At 34.1% G+C, this 23,299-nt stretch overlaps 2 protein-coding genes across 16 annotated transcripts in view; one reads left to right on the top strand and one right to left on the bottom strand.

The window, feature by feature from the left end:
* LOC140063218 (mitochondrial thiamine pyrophosphate carrier-like) overlaps positions 1 to 7,169 on the bottom strand; it is a 60,144-nt gene extending 52,975 nt beyond the window's left edge. For 11 of the 15 annotated variants that reach the window (XR_011847601.1, XR_011847593.1, XR_011847599.1 and 8 more), the window contains exons 1-5: positions 6,905 to 7,169; positions 6,386 to 6,538; positions 6,106 to 6,288; positions 5,312 to 5,492; positions 4,458 to 4,571 (exon numbers count right to left, since the gene is read on the bottom strand). Coding sequence is in view for 7 of the 15 variants with exons in the window: in XM_072109795.1 (XP_071965896.1) it covers positions 4,458 to 4,571; positions 5,312 to 5,492; positions 6,106 to 6,288; positions 6,386 to 6,538; positions 6,905 to 7,033 (760 nt within the window). In the remaining 8 variants the exon portion in view is untranslated. Of the gene's footprint in view, positions 1 to 216; positions 472 to 1,032; positions 1,796 to 3,333; positions 3,480 to 4,085; positions 4,572 to 5,311; positions 5,493 to 6,105; positions 6,289 to 6,385; positions 6,539 to 6,904 lie in introns of those variants that run through there. The other 4 variants (XM_072109738.1, XM_072109721.1, XM_072109730.1 and 1 more) reach the window with 4 other exon arrangements.
* A 1,239-nt stretch (positions 7,170 to 8,408) lies between these two features.
* LOC140043070 (phospholipid-transporting ATPase ABCA3-like) lies at positions 8,409 to 22,103 on the top strand. The gene is made up of 20 exons (XM_072087739.1): positions 8,409 to 8,840; positions 9,894 to 10,172; positions 10,503 to 10,747; positions 12,024 to 12,264; positions 12,939 to 13,112; positions 13,339 to 13,532; positions 13,955 to 14,101; positions 14,651 to 14,923; positions 15,078 to 15,236; positions 15,544 to 15,754; positions 15,967 to 16,216; positions 16,434 to 16,687; positions 16,985 to 18,229; positions 18,525 to 18,724; positions 18,919 to 19,105; positions 19,263 to 19,375; positions 19,499 to 19,686; positions 20,411 to 20,581; positions 20,976 to 21,157; positions 21,625 to 22,103. Exons 1-20 carry the CDS (start codon positions 8,495 to 8,497, stop codon positions 21,828 to 21,830), a joined length of 5,265 nt encoding a protein of 1,754 aa, XP_071943840.1. The 5' UTR covers positions 8,409 to 8,494; the 3' UTR covers positions 21,831 to 22,103.
* Positions 22,104 to 23,299: the final 1,196 nt, after the last annotated feature.

The raw sequence follows: 23,299 nt of genomic DNA, 5'->3' as shown, positions 1-23,299 counted from the left end.
ATGATGCATTTGGAAAAATTATAAATGATGCTTTTGAAAAATCAGAATTTCACAACATTCTGGAAACTACTACAAAGTTGAACAAACTTAAGAATATGTTTTTATTATTATTATTTTTATTATTATTATTATCATTATTTATTGGATTTAGTAGTACCAACAAACTATAGAAAAAAACATTTTCATGAATTTAATAATTTTAATCAATTTCCCAATTTAAACTTGTATAACAAAATAAGATATATTGCATTGTACTACAGTATGTCAAATTTTGTATTGTTATTTCTATGAATAAAGAAAATACAATAAATATTTTACGCTTCACGTTGGCGCTAATAAGTCAGTCGAGATATTTTTAGTTTTTAGTGACGCTGTAGCTAACACCAATACTCGAGGCAACATGAACGACGTAGTTTAAAATATTCTGCGTTAATGGCCATCACATCGGATCTGACATTTCTCTAATGTAATCTGTAACAGTAAAACAAGTTTTGGCATTACGCTAATGTATTTCACGCCTTTACATATTTCGCTCATCAGCAATAATAGCAACATTTCTAGTTCAAATCAGACAAACTTTATGAGAAGTAAAAAAAAAAACATATTTTAGTTGCGTCAAAGCTAATTGTAAAAGTAAAGTTTTAGATTACTTCGTCTAGAGAGGAATGATATCAAACCAAAAAATGTCACATTTCATTCAGGGACATCAAAGCTTTATGAGAAATATGATATTAAATCACCAAACAATATTATATCCAAGCTAAAATAAAAATTAAGTTTATTTTCTGAATAGAGAAGAATAGGAATGTCTTAACTCAAATAGTTTTACACAAAAAAAAATGATTAAAAATTAAATTATGAGAAATATGATATTAAACCACCAAAAATATTACATCCATGCTAACATAAAACATTTAATTTTTTGGAGAGAGAAGAATAGGAATGCATAACAGTTCCAAACACAAATAGTTTACACAAAAAAATCATTAAAAATTAAATTTTAATCAACTGAAATGCCAGCAATGTAGTTTGTTGTACTACAAGGCTACAGAGATTTTCAATAATATTGATGTAACAATGCAAGGCTTAAATAATTAATAAAGCACAGACAAATTAATTACAGCATAAAAAACAGCAAAAAAAAAGAAAGAAAAGGACGGAAAACAATGCTGTGAATGCCAGAGAATTCATCATTACTGTTAGTGTTACATTTCTCGTCTTGCGACATGGCACCTCTCGTGTATAGCAACATGACGCCTTCTACTATTTTACACAATTTTACGCTGCCAAGCATGATGGCTTTGTGTTGTGTGGTGCCACATGATTAAAAAAGCTAACCAAAAGTGTAACTAAACAGAAAGAAATGGCAGAATTGAGATGAAAAAAAAAAAGCATTTTAAAAAATGTTCATACTAGGCCTATACAGAATGACTGTGAATATTATCATTATAACAGTGTATATGTGTAAAGTAATCAGATTTATTAGACGTGAAGTCATAGATACAGTATTGCTATGAGTCATTTAGTTAGACCTATGGGAGATTGTACACACACACACCACCAACATTAAAATACTACAGTACTTCACTGTAGAAAAACAAAAACTGTAAATATTACACACTAGAGGGCGGTATGCATGATATAGATACAAATGTCTCAGCTATTCTATTCTATGAAAGTTTTTAAATGGCGCCCTACAAATAACAGAGCACCTAACAATACTGGCATTAATTAAAAAGAAAAGTTTGCGTGCCGAATTCGCTTCTCTTAAATCGACAGGAAGCTCGTTCCGGATCTGTGGAGTAGTGAAAGAAAAAGCATTGTCACCAGCTTTCCGATTAGATCGTGGAAGAAAAGTATAGGTAGTAGGTTAGTGATAACTTCAGAACTCAAAAAAAGTGTGCCTTTAATAGGGGTTTCCTTTGAATAAGGGCTGGCTGTAGTGTTCACCATTGTGACAGGATTCAGTACTGACTGAAGAAAACAGATTTATGTGTACAGATTTTTTTTTAAAGCTGTCTACACATCAAACTTATATGGACAGGATGTCATATACCTACTATATTTGGGCATATCACTACCATATTTAGGCATATCACTACCATATTTCGGCATATCACTACCATATTTGGGCATATCAGCACCATATTTGGGCACATCATACTAGTTTGATAGTGTAGACAGAGCTTTATTAAACTGTTAAAACTAATTCCTCTGTGGTTGTGATTTTGGAGTACATTCACGAGGCAACAACATGATTGAATTTTCAAAGTAACGATGATTCTTAACGTGAAGAGGAAAATTACAGTAATTAAATTAAAAAGCTTATTATCATGCATTATGCACGTCAGTAAAATCTAACAAAAAGCAGTTATCTCAGATATCTATAAACAACTGACTATATTTCAATAAGCAACAAACAATGGGTTGAATAGATCTGTTTGCAGAGGAAGTGTCCATCATACACCTCCTTGGTTTGAGGCTAATTGACTCACTGGCCGCAAGTAATTGTGTACAGTGTGCACCTGATGGTTGTGATTTGCATTGGGTTAGCAACAATAAACAGATAATACAAAATTAGAACTTATGTTAATATTAAATATGTTAATCAACATAGAAAGATAGCTAGGTTTATTAGTCACACACAAAGCGTACACAGTGTGAACATATAGACATGTTGGTTCACCCTAAGGTATGGTTATGTGTTTTTTTTGTTCATTGGACTTGATAATGACCCCATGATAGAGGCGAAATGTCTTTTTTAAGCGTTATTTTCCTATTATTAATGTCATTTTTACCTGACAATCTATCTGCTAAACTTGGATTAAATTAATGCATATTAGTTTGGGGCTAAACATGTACAGGATTCACCTAATGGATTTGTATCCAGTTCTAACAATAAACAAACATAGTATACAATTAGTGCAGGGTCAACAGACCAGGTAACCTAAATGATGAGTGAATTAAATTCACACATCCCTAGCATTATAAGAAGACAGATGCGATATATTACGAAATATAGTAGAATGAATGAATCTACGACAAAACATATATACTTATTACAAATTGAATACAAATGGTATAAATGTAGCGGAAAAACCAAGGAATGCAAAGTATAGTATTCATTAGTGTAGTGGTGGAACAGTGTTCAAAGTGAACAACGGTGCATGGAGGTACAAGACCTCCATGAACAGTGTAACAACGATTTCTTGAAATTTAAATTTACTATTATTAAACAAATACAAAACAAATTAGTTTGTAGTTTTAAATTTATTAAATATTAAAACAATTTACAAAATAAATATTATAATACTGAATAAATAAATAATTATTGCTTGGTGGGTTAGTTCTTGTGCATAAATGTGTTTTAATACAAAATACAAAAAATAAATAGTAATCTAAATGTGTATGCAAACGAACCGAAATATTTAAGGCTGTTCTGGTTCATCTTTCAAAATGTATTGTACGAGAGCGAGTGTCTATGGCATAAAATACAACACACATAGGTAACTGGATTTCATTGCATATAATGTATTGTACGAGAGTGAGTGTCTATGGCATAAGATACAACACACATAGGTAACTGGATTTCATTGCATATAATGTATTGTACGAGAGTGAGTGTCTATGGCATAAAATACAACACACATAGGTAACTGGATTTCATTGCATATTTCCGCGATTTTGTAAATGAATTATACTTTTTTAATTTATTATATATTATATTTTTTTTAAAACATTGATGCAAAATTTAAGAAAATGTTTTTAGTTAATATCTACATTTAAAGGGTTGTTCACACCTGCATGGAGAGTCGCGGAAACAAAATGTTTACTTTATTCGTCAGAGCCAGTGTGAACGATACTTAAACATAGCCTTTCTATTATTTTTTAATTTTTGAATAATATTTTGCTAATAGGTTATTTGATCAAGATAAAAATATTAATTAAAATTTGAAAACTTGTTTTCTTCTAGAGAAGACCACAAATGATGGCTTATTACTATGTTTTCATTTATGTACACACCTATAATTATATTATACTGTATAATGCCATTGTTGAATAAATAATGTTTTTTTAACTTGAACTTGAACTTAATCAATCAACTATAAAAACAATGTTTCCCGGCAATCTTAGCTATTCAAATGAATTTGAAAACAATTATGACCGCGGTTGTAGTTCGTTGCCGAAATGAATATTATTATTGTCAGTTACCATGACAATTATAGAGATTATTGTTAGTTACCATGATAATAATTAAAGTTGTCAGCTGCTATGACGATATAATAATATTGCACAAGTCTGTTCATAGACAGAGAATGTAAGACCAGCAGTAACGACAGCTTTTAATAAACTGGGCGACAACCCTTTATAAAACCCCAAAAAACCTTCCCTTTTAACTATTGAACATATACAATGGTAGAAATTGGAGCCTTGGGGTGGAGAACCAAAAGACTTACGGGCTTCCTCAAAGCCGATGACTTGAAGCCTCTTCTTTATGAGATCTAGTGGGTAGATAATAATCTTGGAACACAGGCCAGCGCCAGATCCACAAATTCCACTTCCAATAGCCCCTAAAAAGACATTAACATTCATGGTCAATTATGAAATTTAGTTTTTTTTTACCTATACCCTTTTCTCACCTGCAAAAAGTAACTTATAACCAGGCTTGCATAGTGTGAAGACAATTTTCTGGGAATTGACCCGAGATTTTACAAGGAATCCATGTGAAAGAGAGGCCTGCTTTTGTTCCGAGTTGTTGTTACTGCAAGCGTGTATTAGCCTGGTAATAAACTGAGCATAGTAATGAAATAGCGCGCAACTAGGCTTTCTCCCAAGATTGATGACAGTGGGCGAATGATCATATGAACTATTAATAAATCGGGAGATAAAACATGGTTACAAATTATGCAGATGTGAAAAGGCTATTAGTTGTCATTCTTTTCTATTGTTTCCATTATTTTTGCTTGAATTTATTATTGCTCGATTAATTGTAATTTAATAAAATGTTAAGAAGTTGGTCTTATGTACAAAACTACACATAATAAACAAATTGGACACCATTAAAAAAAAGTTGGGTATTGCATCCCTGGTATGCTGAATTGCAGCTGATGTGTGTCTGTAGAGGGCAGAATTTCTGCATCCGTTTTATATGTATAAGGGTAGCCATAAAAATGAGCATTGACCTTTTGGTTATTTCCCTCCATTTTTTACATTATTTTAACTATTAATCTCATTAAATAAGCTTATGCAATTTGGAAAATAAATTGAAATCTTGAAGAATGCTAACTAAATATACAAATTTAAGGTCTACCTATTTCATTTTTCTTTGACATGACCGGTTTCCACAAAGTCTTGAAAAATGAATAAAAGCCAAATTGAAGACCGTTGTAAGGAAAAAGCTGGATGAGAGTGGGGGTCAACCCTTTGTAAAATGTGCGTACACCAGCCTCTTGGTACATCATACCTACAGCATGTCTAATACCTGTGTATACCTACAAGTAAAAAAAAATGTTTCATGTTTTATATCTCTATTAAACTAGGTACATCCTCAAAAGGAACCTCCAAGTGAAAGAAATAGAGGATGCCAGGAAACACCTGGAGGAATGGACTGGAGAAGGAGGTGAAGAAGGCCAGTTACAACTGGACAGTGAATTGAATCGGCCAGAATTGAGTGAGATGGCAACAGGTAGTTTATGGCTTTACTGGTGTAACAAGGCCTATGTATTGTAAGTAACGACAGGGTTGAATACCAATCACATTACCGTAGGTCCAGTGTACACATCTAGCTCATGTGCACTTTAAAGAACCTAGTACATCTTTCGAGACGAGTAGGGGGTTACCCCGGTGTATTAATACATCACAGCCACTGATTATAACTGGGCCCTCTGGGAGACAAGTCTTTGACTGAAGAGGTCGCCCAGTATAAATAAAACATTTCAATATCTCAATTATTAACTATATTATTACTACCCGACACATACACAAAAGAAGAGTTTTTAAATACAGTTTCTTCCCAATTCTTTAATTTTGGTCATAGATACTATTGTTGAAGGTTAAAAGCAGGCTTGACACTCTATTGAAAGAACTCACTGCCAAAGGCCTTACCTTTGGTTCCCCCTGGGACACAAGACGAGTCCGTAAGACATCAATAGGCTGAGATACACAGGTAGATACACATCCAGCAATACCTCCACAGAAAAAATGATAGACTGGTTTGTAAAGTGGCTGTGTGAGATTCTCTGGCAGCAAGTAATATGTATTCTTAGTTAGAAATTCAAAAGAGACAAACTGAAAGAAAACAAATAAAGATTTAAATAAACAATTGTAGGCATGTTTTTAATTTTGTAATTAATATTAGTGAAGAAAAAAATACAACATAAATAACCTGTGATATTCCAAAGATAACAGAGAGACCCTGAGCAGCTACATGACCCTTCCAGAGGGCGAAGAGACCTTCTTCTTGGTATATCTTGCCCACAGCTTGAGCAACACCAGTGTATTTGGAACCAGTTCCAAATTTCAATGGCTCCACTTGAAGCTACAGAGAGATACAAATGGCGTAATAAATAGGGGTCCAGCAGTACTACTAGCCTATCTATGCCTGGTAGGCTAGAGATAGGCGTAACTTAACTAGCTAGGGCCTAGCCTATTATTCCTAGGCTAGTACTACTATATTTTTAGGCTAGCTAGTAGGCCTATAGGGCCTAGCCTAGGCCCTTTTTATTTATTATTATTAATCATAATTTTAGTTTATATGATTAATAACTTGGGTTAGCCTAGGTCACACATAATTCTTTGCTTTTTATCCTCATTAAATGATGCATTTATAAGCTTACTATGTCTTTTATTCTATTGCCAACTAGAAGAAGTAGTCTAGGCTCTTGAGCTAGGCCTAGCAGCCTACCTGGAATCTTATTTTGAGGACATCGAGCGGTTGTGCAACAGACCGAGTGATTACCCCGCTGACTGCACCGGCTGCAGCATGGTCAAATGGTGTCAATTTTCTTTGTTGATTTGGGTCAAATCCAACCATTTCAGCTCGTAATTAATTAGATATTACGATAATGGCGGCGACATTGTATTTCATCATACTTTTAGGCTAACCATTCTTTATATTGTTTGGCAAACTCCGATCATTAACGTGAAGTGAAAACAGAAGAAGAACGTGAACGACGTGAAAAAAAAAATCAAATGATGTGTTTGTGCGTTGTGTGTGGTGTACTCCTCTTCCACTGAGATACATCGTTGGTGGCGTTACACTGTTTTTTTCACCGGAGCCATATATATGGCTCTGTTTTTCACCTACTGTTGTACCTGTGTACTGTCAATTATAGTGAACTATAATATCTACTATAATATCTCTATGGCATTGTAGATGTCATAAAAATATTTAAAAACTCAAAAGCTTATCAATGATTTTAATGCATTTATTGTTCTCTCTTTCCCAGTAAGCTCACAATTATCAACGTTTTTATGAACCACTGGAATCACGGGTAGCCTATAATTTCAGACTGGTGTGAATAGATTAGCATTTTTTAACAGAAGTCGAAATTGACATTAAATTAATTAGTATTGAACTGCATTTAGGTATATTAAAATCGTAATATAAAGTGTAATTACATTTTATTCATCTTAAACGCCAACAAAATATTGTATTATAAATAAGGCCTATATTAATTTATATGATATGTATTGTTAATGTTACATAACTCGTTGTATAACGTATTAACTTACCAAAACTAAGCTATCATTTGTAAACAGCATGGCAAATAGTCATTTTCAACGGATTTTGATCATTATACTTACATTATATAAATATATAATAAACAAATCAGGCAAAAAACATTATATATATACTGTATAATGTATTTATAAGAATACAAGCTACTTCCTAAACTCACTAGAATGTTTTCAACGTCAATTCATCATCAGTGGCTAAAAATATATATTATTTTATAGTATTTTACGCTATTTAAAATTAACTAATATTTTGTATTTAAACATTTTTAGCTGTGTGCTATCGTTTTGTACTTTTTATAGGCCTATACCGTATCAAATGAATAAAAAATAAATAAATTTGAGATAAACCGAAATATTTTATTCAGAAAAATTGTCGCAAAAAATAGAATTGTTCGGTGAAAAAATTCTAGTACAGAGACTATGTAGACAAATAAAAAAAGACCTATAGCCTACAAAATAAATTAAAATAATTCGGTGAAAGTTCAGCGGACTTTTAGCGTATTTGCTTATTCATCATCAGTATTATTCTTAATGATAATAGTTAACTAATTAAGATAAACAAAAATGGACCTTTGTACCTTGCATGCAGAGTGACCGCCTCTCACATGCTAATAAATGAAGTAATTTATATAATAACAGCATATTAATATCATAGTCGCTTTCTAGACTTATCGGTAGGCCTAACCAAAGCACATAGCCACTCCAGAACATCGACATGTATGTTTGTTATTAATGTTTAAAGGATAGATTCAATATGGCCGGTTTTAAGCAATTTGGACTTTTATTTTGGAAAAATTGGATACTGCAAAAACGCAAGCCTCTGGTAACAGTCTTTGAAATCGGACTTCCGGTAATATTCGCAGCGATTTTATTGATTGCTAGAGGGTTTATTGAGCCAGTGGATTACACCAAACCAACTATTTATGGGGACTTTCAAGTGAACAATTTACCATGGAATCTGACCCCACCCGTTCATCAATTGTTACCCCCTTATCATTGGGATATTTTTTATTCACCGAATGTGTCCGTTGTGGATGACGTCATGGAGAATTTTAAAAGCAATCTGGATGTAAGGTTTAGTCTTATCAAAATCGGAAAAAGTAAGTAGGTATTTACGTAATCATAACGTATACGTGTATTTTATTAATTTTAGTACATTCTTAACCAACTGTACACGCACGCGTGTACAAACATTTTATGTACATACGTACGGGAGTGTCAAAGTACGTCAATGCGGCGCGTCACTCTTAGTTATGCGTCACTTCAGAGTAATTCCTCCATAAACTATTTAGATGGTTGTTCGATTTACAATCAATCAATTATTAATTATTGTTTTCATATCTATATAAGTAGGCCTAATACAATTACAATATGAATAGGAGAACTAGAAATATTTGTAATTTGTTATAGGTCCTTGTGTTGATTTTCCATGTCTTACATTTGTAATTTTGTATTCAAATCTTTTCTGTAAAACACCAAGAATAAATCACACTTATCAAAACAATATTTGAGTGTATAAACTAACTTTGCGTATGGTGCAGTGGAACAGAACTATTCATTCTTCTTATATAATTTGGTATATTTTATATATAATATGGTTCTGTATATTACGTACCAATATATCGCCCTCTAGAGCCCAAAAACTTTTTTGTGAAAAATAATATCTCACAAAACTTTTTTTTAAAACACAAATAAGCAACAATCATTATGTAATAATAATAGTGAGGATTGTTAAAACGTAGGCCTACTTCCTTGCCCAGGCCTAATCATAGAGAGTACGTACAGTACTAAGTATACATAATTACTAGGTCTAAAACCGGCCAGGTTAGCTAGGCATATTAAGCATAGGAGGAGGCCTAGCTAGGCCTACTACTACTAGGCCTACTTACTAGGCCTAGCCTAGGCTAGGCCTAGTCTAGAGCCTAGCCTAGTGTAGTAGAGTAGAGAGTAGCTAGAGGGGCATAGCTAGGCTAGTCTAGTAGGTCCTAGGCCTAGGCCTAAGTAGGTTTAGCTATATAGCTAGGCCAGACATATTAGTCAAGCCTGGATGGGATTGCTAGGCCTAGAGCTGAAGCTTTTGTGATTAGGTATTAAAAGTTCCAAATTTAATGGTAACCATCTTTTATTGTTTTTAAATTAAATTTTTTTGTTAGCAATTGGATTCAAAGACGAAGAGGATTTATTGGTAGCAATCAGAAACGAGAACACAACATACTCTAATGTTCTTGGCGCTGTTGTCTTTAATAATGAATTCCCAGATCCATACAACTTACCGTCTAACTTAAACTATAGCATTCGTTTGAGTCCAAATCCACGCAACGTATTAGTCGATGCTTTCTCAGAAAGTCAACGATGGTACACAGGGTTTCTATATCCTTTATACCAAGCTGCTGGACCAAGAGAGAAAAATGAAACATGGGGTGGTACACCAGGTAAAATGTTGAATTATACAAAATTTATTTACCACTATGTGATTGGTTAATAGCTGGTCTAATAGTGCATACATACACAAATCTTATTTACACATCAAAAATGTTAAATTTCTAAAATATTAATAGCAAATACCTAAATATAACAAATACGAAAATTACACAGTTAAATAAAAAACTGAATTGCAACAACAAAATGTATACAGTATAAAAGGCCTTAAAATTCATTCATTCATCAGTGGAAAATTACTTCCATTTGAAGTTCAGTATAATACCAAATATGGTACTAGAGTATTATTGTGTAAATTTAACATTTTGTACGTTTTATTTTAGGTTATAAGGCGGAAGGCTTCCTACCAATACAGCATGCAATTGATAATGCATTAATTCAGTTCCTTGGATTCTCAACTGAGAATATTACAACAGTGTTGCAGCGTTACCCGTACCAAACCTATTTCCAAGATGATTTCGTCATCTTCATACAAACAAACATGCCCGATCTTATTATGATTAGTTTGGTGTTTGTCGCCCTCAATATTGCTAAGAACGTTGCTTATGAAAAAGAAAAGCGCCTTAAAGTAAGATTTATTTTAATTATTTAATTAGTAGAACCCTTTCCTTTGGGGCACCCTATTCAGGGGAAACCTTTATTCAAGGGACACCCCTATTCAGGGGACACTTTCCTGTGAAATGAACAAGGAGCAACATGTGTTTAAACATTACGCCTTACTCCTGTTAAGGGTCGGTCCCAATGTGTCCTTTCAAACTAGTTTGATAGTGTAGACAGAGCTTTAGAATGAATCGGTCCCAATGTGTCCTTTTTCAAACTAGTTTGATAGTGTAGACAGAGCTTTAGAATGATCGGTCCCAATGTGTTCTTTCAAACTAGTTTGATAGTGTAGACAGAGCTTTAGAATGAATCGGTCCCAATGTGTCCTTTTTCAAACTAGTTTGATAGTGTAGACAGAGCTTTAGAATGATCGGTCCCAATGTGTCCTTTTTCAAACTAGTTTGATAGTGTAGACAGAGCTTTAGAATGATCGGTCCCAATGTGTCCTTTCAAACTAGTTTGATAGTGTAGACAGAGCTTTAGAATGAATCAGTCCCAATGTGTCCTTTCAAACTAGTTTGATAGTGTAGACAGAGCTTTAGAATGAATCGGTCCCAATGTGTCCTTTCAAACTAGTTTGATAGTGTAGACAGAGCTTTAGAATGAATCGGTCCCAATGTGTCCTTTCAAACTAGTTTGATAGTGTAGACAGAGCTTTAGAATGAATTGGTCCCAATGTGTCCTTTCAAACTAGTTTGATAGTGTAGACAGAGCTTTAGAATGAATCGGTCCCAATGTGTCCTTTCAAACTAGTTTGATAGTGTAGACAGAGCTTTAGAATGAATCGGTCCCAATGTGTCCTTTCAAACTAGTTTGATAGTGTAGACAGAGCTTTAGAATGAATCGGTCCCAATGTGTCCTTTCAAACTAGTTTGATAGTGTAGACAGAGCTTTAGAATGAATCGGTCCCAATGTGTCCTTTTTCAAACTAGTTTGATAGTGTAGACAGAGCTTTAGAATGAATCGGTCCCAATGTGTCCTTTTTCAAACTAGTTTGATAGTGTAGACAGAGCTTTAGAATGATCGGTCCCAATGTGTCCTTTTTCAAACTAGTTTGATAGTGTAGACAGAGCTTTAGAATGAATGAGGAGATTAAATATTTGATTGTATGGTAGTTTTTTATTTGCCTTTTAAATTTAAATTACTACTCCCAACCTGTCTTCTCCTCACAGTAGGTGAGGGCTAAACTGAACCATGCCAGCCAAGTCAAAATCCTACATAACTTATTTTACTTACTTTTCCAGGAATCGATGAAGATGATGGGATTGAGTAACTGGGTACATTGGCTAGCTTGGTTTGTCAAATACCTCATCTATCTCATTATCACAGTAGCAATCATGACATTGTTCTTCACCGTGAAAGTCAAGAAAGTCAACGCAGCCGTCCTCAACAATACAGATCCAACTGTAGTGTTTGTCTTCCTTTTGCTGTACTCCATCGCTGTCATCAATTGGTGTTTTCTCGTCAGTGTTTGCTTTTCAAAAGGTATGTAAGCATATTTTTTAACCTGTGGTTAGCGTAGTTGTAACTTGGTGACTACTGGATTCAGTGTTTAAATCCTGTTGTTAGGATGTTTTCCCATTCAATTACTTCGTTTTTATAGATGAGCTTTTGTTTGTTCTGTGAAACAAATTGTCACAATTTAATGGACAGAGACTTTTTCACTTTTGGTAGTCCTTGGCTGTGTCTCACATTAAAAAAAGAGCACTAAGGCAATTTATATGTTCAAAAAGAATAATTTGATGGAGTTTTTTATGTTTAAATAAATAAAGCTCTGTCTACACTTTTAAACTAGTTTGACAAAAAAATGGTGATGTACCCAAATACTGTAGTGATATGACATCATCATTTCCATATATGGGCACATCACATTTTTTTGTCACAAAAACTTTAAAAGTGTAGACAGAGCAATAAAAATATATACTGTATATGACCGCGCTCAGTGGCAGAACCTGGGTAAGATATTTGGAAAAATTTAGGGGGGGTGGGGAGGGTGGTATTATACTCGGATGGCATTAACAATGGAATTTACCAAGGAATTGTGTCCGAATTTAGCCTACATTAGGGGGTGGGATTATGCTTGGTCATATCCTTAACAAACTGGACTGAAATAACTATTTGATTTTTTATCCTAATGTGTTTAATGTGTCACCTTTCAGCTAATAATGCAGCGGTAGCAGCTGGTCTACTGTGGTTCATTACCTACCTACCATTCTGGTTTTTGGTGATTCGGTATCGTTCTGCGACGGCTGGTGTTAAGTTTGGACTATGTGTACTGCCAAATACTTGCATGGGACTTGGGACCTTTATTATTGGCCTACATGAAGGCACTGGTAAGAATAACAATAGAATTGCTGTACATCATGGCCAAACCATGTTCTTAGTTATTTAGTGTGTACTGAAATGAACTTGTTTTTAATGATATTCATGGTTCGAGATGGTGATTCAGCTTCATTAAAATGAACAATTTTGGCATACATGGAAAGTCATACCTACATTATAAAAAACTAACTAGGGATTTGTGGCAAGTCTATTAATGATGATGTAATTGTTTCACAGGTGAGGGCGCTCGTTGGGATAACATCGGTGAACCAGTCACTGTAGACGACAACTTTGCCTTTGCATGGGCCATGTGCATGTTACTGTTTGATGCTTTTCTCTATGGAGGTTTAACGTGGTATGTCGATGCAGTCTTTCCTGGAGAATTTGGAATCCCAAAACCTTGGTATTTTCCATTTACAGTACGTATGGTAGTTTTTCTGAAATAATAAATTGAAGCTCTGTCTACACTATCAAACTTTATTTGATAACAAAATGTGATATGCCCATATATTGACATGATAATGTCATATCACTACTACATTTGGGCATATCTCTACCATATTTGGGCACATCACACTTTTTTTTTCAAACAGGTTTGATAGTGTAGATATATATATATATAACATTTTGTACATGAAATATAGGATTTGAATAATTATAAAATTAAATGAAAGTACAATCAATCATTATATTCAGTGTAAAAGGAACTCAGCAAATAAGCAAGCTTTTAGTTGTAGAGCTCTGAGAAAAGTACTTTTTGTTGTATGAATTATCTGCTTAGTATTTGTGGAACAAAAATCATAAATTTAACAATGATGTACGTTGTGAGGAATTGTGTTTTTTTGTAATATAGAAATCATACTGGTGCGGTATGCCAACCACGGTACATGTTGAGGGGCAGAATGATCCACTTGGAAAGAAGGAATATGAGAATGAAGACTTATTTGAAGTAGATCCAATTGGCCTGGTACCTGGAATACAGTTTAGGAAACTCAAAAAGGTTAGTTCATGATGTGAATGAAATGTTTCAGATCTTATTTTGAATAGTTTATAGGTATAAATACAAAAAGAAAATTATTCAGTTATAGATGTATTGTCATTATTGAACAATTTTTTTGTTGAATATGCCATTTCAATGTCACCTAATAGTTATCCACTTTGACCAAAAATTCGATGGAAAAAAAACATTTGTTTACCTAAAAAACTGTAATTTAAAGCATAAAAAAGTAAAATTGGCTGCCAGCCAATGGGTTTTTGGTTGAATTTTACCATTTATTTTGTCATTTTAAAAATAAAATTGTTCAGGTTTTTTTTTTACGAAAGTGATTTAATAAAACTACAAAATAATCTATTCAAAGTCTGATTATATTATTCTATATTTTTCATGTTATTGGGGGACAATACATCTTTAATACATTTTTTTTAAATAGACCTATTAATGACAGTAAAAGCACTGTTTAAACCATGATGGAACTCCCCATTTTTTCAGTGTTGTGTATATTTATTTGGTTGGTGTTCAAAAAGAATTTACTTTAATATATTTTTGCAGATGTTTAAGGAAAAGACAGCCGTTAATGAGATCTCAATGGATATGTACGAAGGTCAGGTAACTGTGCTTCTTGGCCACAATGGGGCAGGCAAGACCACTACAATGTCTATGTTGGTAGGCCTGATACAACCGACTAGTGGAAGAGCTTACGTCAACGGCTATGACATCAAAAGAGAGATAGAGGGAGTGCGTACTAGCCTAGGACTATGCCCTCAACATGATGTACTGTTTGATGATTTGACAGTTCAAGAACACTTGGAATTTTTTGCAAAGGTATGATTGGTTTTTTTTTTAAATGTTCATTGGAAAGTTTACCCTAATATCAGTGGTCTCCTCATAATAGGTTGTCCTATACCTGTAGGTGTTCTACAGTATTTGTTTTTTATGTTTTTGTCAAATATTATATTGTCAGATTTTTCTATTATAGTTAAAAGGTCTAGAGGATGCCAATGAAGTAAAAAATGAGGTTAACCATTACATTGAAGCTACCGGCCTGTCAGACAAACGGAACCAGCTGTCCAAGTCATTGTCAGGTGGTATGAAGAGAAAGCTGTCTGTGGGCATAGCCCTGATTGCCAACTCAAAGGTAACATAACATTAATGTAAACTAAGTAATAATTAATATAATCTAATCTATTAAGAGGACACCTTAGGGTTTTATTTATTTCAGAGGAAAGTGTCCCTTTAAATCCGGTTCCGGCCAATTCAGGTCATAGACAGGAACTACTTCCTGCGACCCCAATCCCTCAAGTTTATGCACTGAAAAGTGGATAAAATTGAAAGTGACACTATAAAAAATCCTAAGTGTAGAAACCTTCATCACAGAAGCTACATAAAGTAAATCCCAATCTCCTTGTTCCATGCAGAATACATTTATCGTTCTTCTTTGAAAGGTTGTGATGTTAGATGAGCCGACCTCTGGTATGGATCCCGATGCAAGACGTTTCACATGGGATCTGCTACAGCGTCACAGAGAAGGCCGCACAATCCTATTAACAACGCATTTCATGGATGAAGCTGACCTCTTAGGCGACAGAATTGCCATTATGTCATCAGGACAACTTCAATGCTGTGGCTCTTCATTATTCTTAAAAAAGAAATATGGTAATATTTTAAAGCTCTTGTCTATACTATCAAACTTTATGTGATGTGCCCATATATACTGTAGACATAATGATGTAATATCACTACCATATTTGGGCATATATCTCCCATGTTAAAAAGGAACATAACACTTAGCTTCAATTATTGCAGTTATTACTGTTATATCATAATTTAATTATAAACTTACTGACCTTATTTGCATATTTAACCAGGTGTTGGGTATCACATGGTGATTGTGAAAGAACCAGTATGTGATGTACAGCGGATGCGAAACATCATTCAAACGCATGTTCCTGATTCTGAGTTAGAAAGCAACGTTGGTTCGGAGATTTCATTCATTCTACCAAGTGAATCATCTGGAAAGTTTGAAGAGCTTTTTGAAGAGTTGGAAAGTAACAAGGTCTCCTTAGGGATTGCTAGTTACGGTGCTTCTGTTACAACCATGGAAGAAGTATTCCTTAAGTAAGTGCTACAGTGGTTTTAAAGAAAGTTAAGATTAGCCATGCATAGAAAAGTTAGGCTTCTAATCCCAGAGGTATATTCCTTCTAGCAAAGTTATACTAGTCTTCAAATCCAGTAGGTTTTTGAAACAAAATTGTGCTAGGCTTCTTATCCAGGTAAAAGTTGATGCATAAATACTATTATATTATAACTTACCAACTAATTTTAAAATGTTTAGAGCTGGAGAATCTATGGATGACACCTTGAAAGACAAACTACAAAACTTAGGTCCTGCCATAATAAAACCAAATGGCACATCAAATGGAAACATGCTAGCTATGGAAGAAAAAGATTTGAAGATGAATGGAAATCACACAAACGGTAAAATTACAGAGAGCAGCCTTATCCAGCCGACTTATGGAGCAGTTGATGCCAACGGACAAGCCAGTTTATTCCAAGAGGATACTGAAGTAGAAATAATGGAATCAACAGGTAGGAGTTAACAATTATTTTATTTCATACTTTTATATGAGGTGCGCCAATCCTGAGAACCGCAGTTTATTGATTTGAAATAATGATGAAAGCGTATCCGCATACTTCAGTTTGAGTGCTGGCCTGAACTTTTACTTTCTCTTGACAGTGCTTCAATATATTTAAACCACAATAAAAAATAAGACACCCTTTACTCAATTTAAAATAAGACACCCTTTACTCAATTTAAAATAAAGAATAAAAAGTAAACTATGTAAATGTTTAAAAAAAGTAAATATAATGTATTTTTTTTCTTAGAAAACCTGTTTAGAGATGCATACGATTCGAAACAACAAAACACGGGGATGACACTTTACGGACAGCAATTCTACGCAATGTTCATCAAACACATCGTACACTCTTACCGTAACTTATTAGTAGGCCTAATCCAACTTTCAATCCCACTCATCTTTGCAGCCTTGGCAATCATCATTATTAAAACAATCCCAAACGTTGGCGATTCTCCCGCCTTAGAGATATCAGTTGAGAGATACGAGTCTGAAATCGTAACACAAGCTTCTAGCGGTAACTACACATCTACCGCCCTATCAGAAACGCTCATGAATTGCTACGGAAACCAGTTTAAAAATAAGGAAAGCAGTGTATTTGTGGATATCAATAATGAGATTGATAAACCACAAGACATGAGGTCGTACCTCTTGGATATACAGAAAGATGTAGAATCCGTGTTTTATCGGAAAAATCTCATTGCAGCCGAGTTCCTTCCTGATGGGAATGATAACGTTTATGCGAGAGGGTTTTTTAATAACCAACCGCTACATGTTCCACCATTGGCGCTAAACGCAATCGATAACGCCGTTCTGAAATGCATGGCTAACGATAGTTACCATATTTCCACCTTAAACTTTCCATTACCTAGAAATTTAGAAAGACAAGCTGCAGATCAATCTAACTCGTTCGGTACGGGTTATGCGGTTGCGTTTGCAATTTCTTTCGGCATGGCATTTCTTTCGGGTAGCTTCTCCGTCTTCCTCATCAAAGAGAGTTCTGTCAAATCAAAACATCTCCAGTTTGTTAGTGGCGTACGACTTTCAAACTTCTGGTTCTCTACTTTCCTTTGGGATATGATAAACTACATGGTTCCATGCATTTGTATCTGTATCCTGTTTGTCGCATGTAGCATAGAAGCATACGTTGAAGACGGCCATATCTGGGAAATCCTTCTGTTGCTGTATCTTCACGGATGGGCGGTAATTCCAGTAACGTACCTGTTGTCGTTCATTTTTGACGTACCTGCAACCGGTTATGTTCGCATCGTTATAATCAATCTAGTGTTGGGTCTATTGCCATATTTTATCTTGAACTTCTTGAGTTTTGAGGCTTTTGACTTCCAAGAAGCAGCCAGAATATGTGATTGGATTTTCATGCTATCACCGCCATATTGCCTGGCAAGAGGATTTGACATCTTTTATAACAACTATCAAATTGAAACCATTTGCAGTTCCCTTGGTGATATTAGCAGACTATATTGTGAGACTGAAGGTAAGCAGGCTTTGTTGATGTCATGGTAATGGTAATACTGTCTAATGTAGTTTGGTGGTCCTGCGTTCAAATCCTGCCAGATGACAAAAACAACTCCACCCCCAAAGACTTAAAAGACTATTTTATGTAGAATATCATAAGAACACATTTGCCACAATATATTTTTTTTTTAACTCAAATAATAACTAGATTTTAATTGACGAATTATAGCCCAATAATTATAATTTGGTGTTATTTGTCAAGATTCATACAGTATGTCATTTTGACCAAACTAAAATTTTTGTTTGTATAACAGAAGTCGTTTACCAGGAGAACTATATTGCTTGGGAAGAAGGCGGTATTGGACGTTACCTCACATTCTTGGCGTGGGAAGGAGTTGTTTATTTTGCTGCGGTGTTTATAATTGACAACAAACTTCTTCGGAAAATCTGTTATTCGTTAAAATCAAAAAGAAACCAACATAAAGAAATTATTCAAGATGCTTCTGTAATTAAGGTATGACAAAAGATTTGTATTCTATTCATCTTTTAATTCAGAATTCATATCCATAGAGTAATAACATAGCACAGTAAATGAGTACAAACAACAAATAAACTTAACTGTCAGTAGTTTCCAACCAAAGCAATAGTGGAGTTGTATAGTGAGTAGACTTCAATTAACTTAAATGTTTGTGTCTTTTTTCCTTAAAGGAAGATGAAGATGTTGCGGCAGAACGGCAACGCATTGATATGAGCCCAATGACCAATCTAAACCAGACAGATGCCCTCGTAATCAAAGATCTTAGGAAAATATACACATTAAGGGGCGCAAAGGGTCTGGTTGCTGTCAATGACATAACTGTGGGGATTCCCCTTGGTGAATGCTTTGGACTTCTTGGTAAGTTTACACATAGTAAGATCACTGCCAGTATTGGGATACCCCTTAGTGCTGCTTAATGCTGTTAGCATGTGTTGGTTATGGGTGGGCAGGACAGTACAGATATCTACCATTCTTATTGTACCCATAAAAAAATCTATGTTAATTGTTTTTTTAGGTGTGAATGGCGCAGGCAAGACTACCACCTTCAAGATGTTGACAGGTGATACCGCAATATCCTCCGGTAATGCTTTTCTAGATGGATTTGACGTCAAAACAAACATTAAAAAGGTGAGATACATTCATTTTTAAGAAGGAAATCGCAGAATAATAATGTCAATATACATAAATTAACATAAATTAGTAATTAAAATTTGTTCTTACAAAAAAACATCACAAAACTTATTATTCTAGGTTCAACAACATATGGGATATTGTCCTCAATTTGATGCCCTCATTGATCAGATGACCGGTCGAGAAACTCTGACAATGTTCGGAAGGCTTCGTGGAATGCCAGAGAAATTGATTCCTGGAGAAGTTAACAGACTTCTAAAAGCATTGACCATTGAGCCACATGCGGACAAAATGACCGGTGCTTATAGGTACAGGTTTTTTTCTTTTTACGACTTATATCGCATAACCTTAGAATAGAAACTGGCCGGTGGTCTTACATGGCACCCGATGTATGTCTTTGTAAATGCGATGAAGTACAGACTGACCTTCACGTATTATGTGAATGCACACTTATTGCACACATACGCCAATTGTAATATACATTGCAATCGCCTTGTGTGTTTATTTTTTATTGAACCTTCATTACTGTCACAATCAATATATATAGCCGACTACTATCTACAATTAATGTCAATTAGACTCACATTCATCTGAATGATGACTAAGCCAGGACTGTTTAAAGCACCTTTGGCTGGTTCCAACATTGATCAAGGGCTTCTCTTGTCCAGTGCCCACCTTAACCAGAGTAGAGGCATAAGCCAATACGTCTGAGGCAAATACTAGATGCAGGGGCTGCCATAAGAGTCAGCAGTGCTGATTTTAAATGCCTAACGGGACCCCAGCTCCATATACAGCTCCCGGTATTCCCAGATGATCTCCCATCCAAACTTTTACCGGCCCAACATTGCTTAACTTCGATGATCTGACGAGAACCGGTGTTTCAACGTGGTTAGGCCATATACAATCTGTAAAGAATAATAATAAGTAGGTTGTACAGTATAAAACTCAGTGGAGTTAACTAATACTGTACAATCATTTTTAATGCTAAATATGTTACTATTTACTATAATAATATTACTATTTATTTTTCAGTGGAGGAAATAAACGTAAACTAAGTACAGCTATTGCATTGATGGGTGATCCACCAATCGTATTCCTTGATGAACCTACGACTGGTATGGACCCTGTTGCTAGGAGGATGTTATGGGACACTCTATCACAAGTTAGAGAGAGTGGAAAATGCATCGTTTTAACATCTCACAGGTAAAATAATCCAAAATAGGCAAATTTAAGTAAACAGATTATATAAAATAAATACAGTTTACCTGATTAAAACCTGGTTTACGGCAGTTATAGCGGATCCATCCGATTCTTTCAATTCTGTAATTGTCTCCAGCTTTATTGAACAAAGCGGTAGACTCCAGTCGTGGACATAAACAAACCGCTATAGATATTTGTTTATCCCAAGGATACGATGTTATAATGACAATTTTCAGTGATAATTTGTTTGATGTATTTACTTAAATTGTTTGTTAAGTTTTCAATATCATCATTATTGTATTCTTGAACTGCAACCATGTAAATTTCCTGTGAAGGATGAAATAAAGTTTATCTGTATCCATAGGAGTGAATAACTTTAGCCATGTTTTTCTTACAGTATGGAAGAATGTGAAGCTTTGTGTACAAGGCTAGCTATTATGGTGAATGGAACGTTCCGATGTCTTGGAAGTACCCAGCACCTTAAGCATAGATTTGGTGAAGGATATACAATCCATGCTAAGATTGACAGTAGGAATGATATACAACCATTGAAGGAGTTCATTGAGACAACGTTTCCAGGTTTGTAATGACAATAATCTGATGTCATATCAGTATATTTTATGTATAGCTCAGTCTACACTATCAAACTTTATGTGACAAAAAAATGTGATGTGCCCATATATGGACATGATGATGACTTTTTTTGTCCAACTAGTTACTTTGATAGTGTAGACAGAGGTTTCTGTTCACCACATGGGCTACAATCATAAAAAACAATACCTTTGAAAAAAGAAATTTGTTCATTATTATTATTAGAATGAAGAAATAGTACAAAATTATACTATTTATACCGAAACTAACCTGAATGTGTATTGCAATAAGCAGAAAATACAGACATTTATTTTCACACACAATATCTCAACATTAGAAAATATATATACCATGTGCTTATACTGTATGTAGTCTGAATATACAGTATACAATGAGCCCACAATCTATATCAATATTCTGTTTCCAATTTTCATTCAAACAATTTTATCTCTCAGATTGTGAATTGAAAGACGAGCATCAGGGAATAATCCATTATCACATCAAACGTTCCGATAAAACATGGGCCAATATTTTTGGAATAATGGAAGGTGCCAAGGACAAGTTCAGTATAGAAGATTACTCTGTTAGTCAGACTACTTTAGAGCAAGTTTTTCTTAACTTTGCCCGAGCACAGAGGGAAGATGATCGTGTCGTACAATAACATGTCATGGTTTTATTGTACTTCATATAGTATAGAAATCAAATACAATGTTCAATGTATTGTAGATAGCCTTTAGTATACAGTAGTATTTATAACTTATATTGAGATCATCTAAAACATATACTCACCAGCTTCTGGTGGGTGCGACTTCTCAAGTTGTAAGCTGGTATTTATTTCAAACTTGGTAAAGAGAGAGATGAATATGAGTGCCTAGCTTACAGACACAAGCCAAGTTGCCAGCATTTAGACCTAGGTATAGTGTAGTATACATTGAAATGGTGGAATGAGAAAAGTGAAAATGACATTATCAAGAGAGGGACCAGTTTATACAGTATAGATTAAAACATATTATAAATAGCTATATAAAGATTATAATATATAATTATATAAATAAATTAAAAAATTAAAAATTTGTATAGTATAATGGATGAGTGATAGAAAAATATTATATATTGTAAGGTAATTTAAAATTGACAATTTTGTATGTAGAACGAATGAAAATAACAAGTATATAAGAGGTAAAGTTACATAAGTGTTTGTAGATATTCCCATATTCTTTCATATTTTTCAAACCAGAATTTCTGGGTAAGAATTATCGACTGGAAAGGCAATATTTACCATAGTAAAATAATGCGAACTGCCAGAAAGACAAAGTTTTCAGAGTCACTGTGTGATTTGATGACGAGTCATAAGTTGACTTCATACCCTCTCTCCACAACACCAACTAAAAGCTTTTAATTTTAGGACAATGTTTATGCATGATAATATGATTTATACGAATTAACATGCCTTGTTCATTAATCCTCAATATTATAACCTTTTAATAGAACATGCAATAAAGCAATGCAAAAGTACTGTAAAAGTAAAACTAGTTTGACAAAAACAATGTGATGTGCTCAAATAGGGTAGTGATATGCCCAAATATGGCAGTGAAGACACTATCATGTCCATATATATCATATATGTCCACATCAAATTTTTTTGTCACATAAATGTTGATAGTGTAGACAGAGCTTTAGTTTGCTCAGAAATATGAACAGATTCTATTATTGTCTATGAGGTCACATGATGAAATAATCAACCCTATTCATTTGCAGTAGTAAATACTGAATGCTTTATACATATGAAAACATATACAGTACTTTTTTAAACCTATTAAAACTGGAGTTCACATAGTCAACAGCAATATTTTGTATAGTGTATGTAAAGTGTTGGCAGGTGACATGAAGGGTTATAACTTAAGAACATTCGCAATGCAACTTGTGTATGCAAACTCAACCAAATATGTTTTCTGAATCCAATGATATTTATTTCACTTAGTGGATGTCATATTAAACAAAATTTACATTTAATCATAATATATACAAATAGTAATATATATAATAATTTATTTGTGACTCCATGATTTCATAACTCGATGACACAGCTACATAAAGACTTAATATCTGTATAGTTTAGTGAATTTCAAA

Source organism: Antedon mediterranea, chromosome 1 (genome assembly GCF_964355755.1).
Source record: "Antedon mediterranea chromosome 1, ecAntMedi1.1, whole genome shotgun sequence".
NCBI lineage: Eukaryota > Metazoa > Echinodermata > Crinoidea > Comatulida > Antedonidae > Antedon > Antedon mediterranea.
This window is presented reverse-complemented; position numbering and strand designations above follow the sequence as displayed.

What these genes read in the sequence shown, in the direction of transcription:
- LOC140043070 (XM_072087739.1), top strand. Translation starts at nt 8,495, where the DNA reads ATGGCCGGTTTTAAGCAATTTGGACTTTTATTTTGGAAAAATTGGATA. An exon ending in AAAATGACCGGTGCTTATAG is followed by an intron (nt 19,687 to 20,410) that starts GTACAGGTTTTT and finishes TTTATTTTTCAG; the next exon opens with TGGAGGAAATAAACGTAAAC. An exon ending in CATTGAGACAACGTTTCCAG is followed by an intron (nt 21,158 to 21,624) that starts GTTTGTAATGAC and finishes TTTATCTCTCAG; the next exon opens with ATTGTGAATTGAAAGACGAG.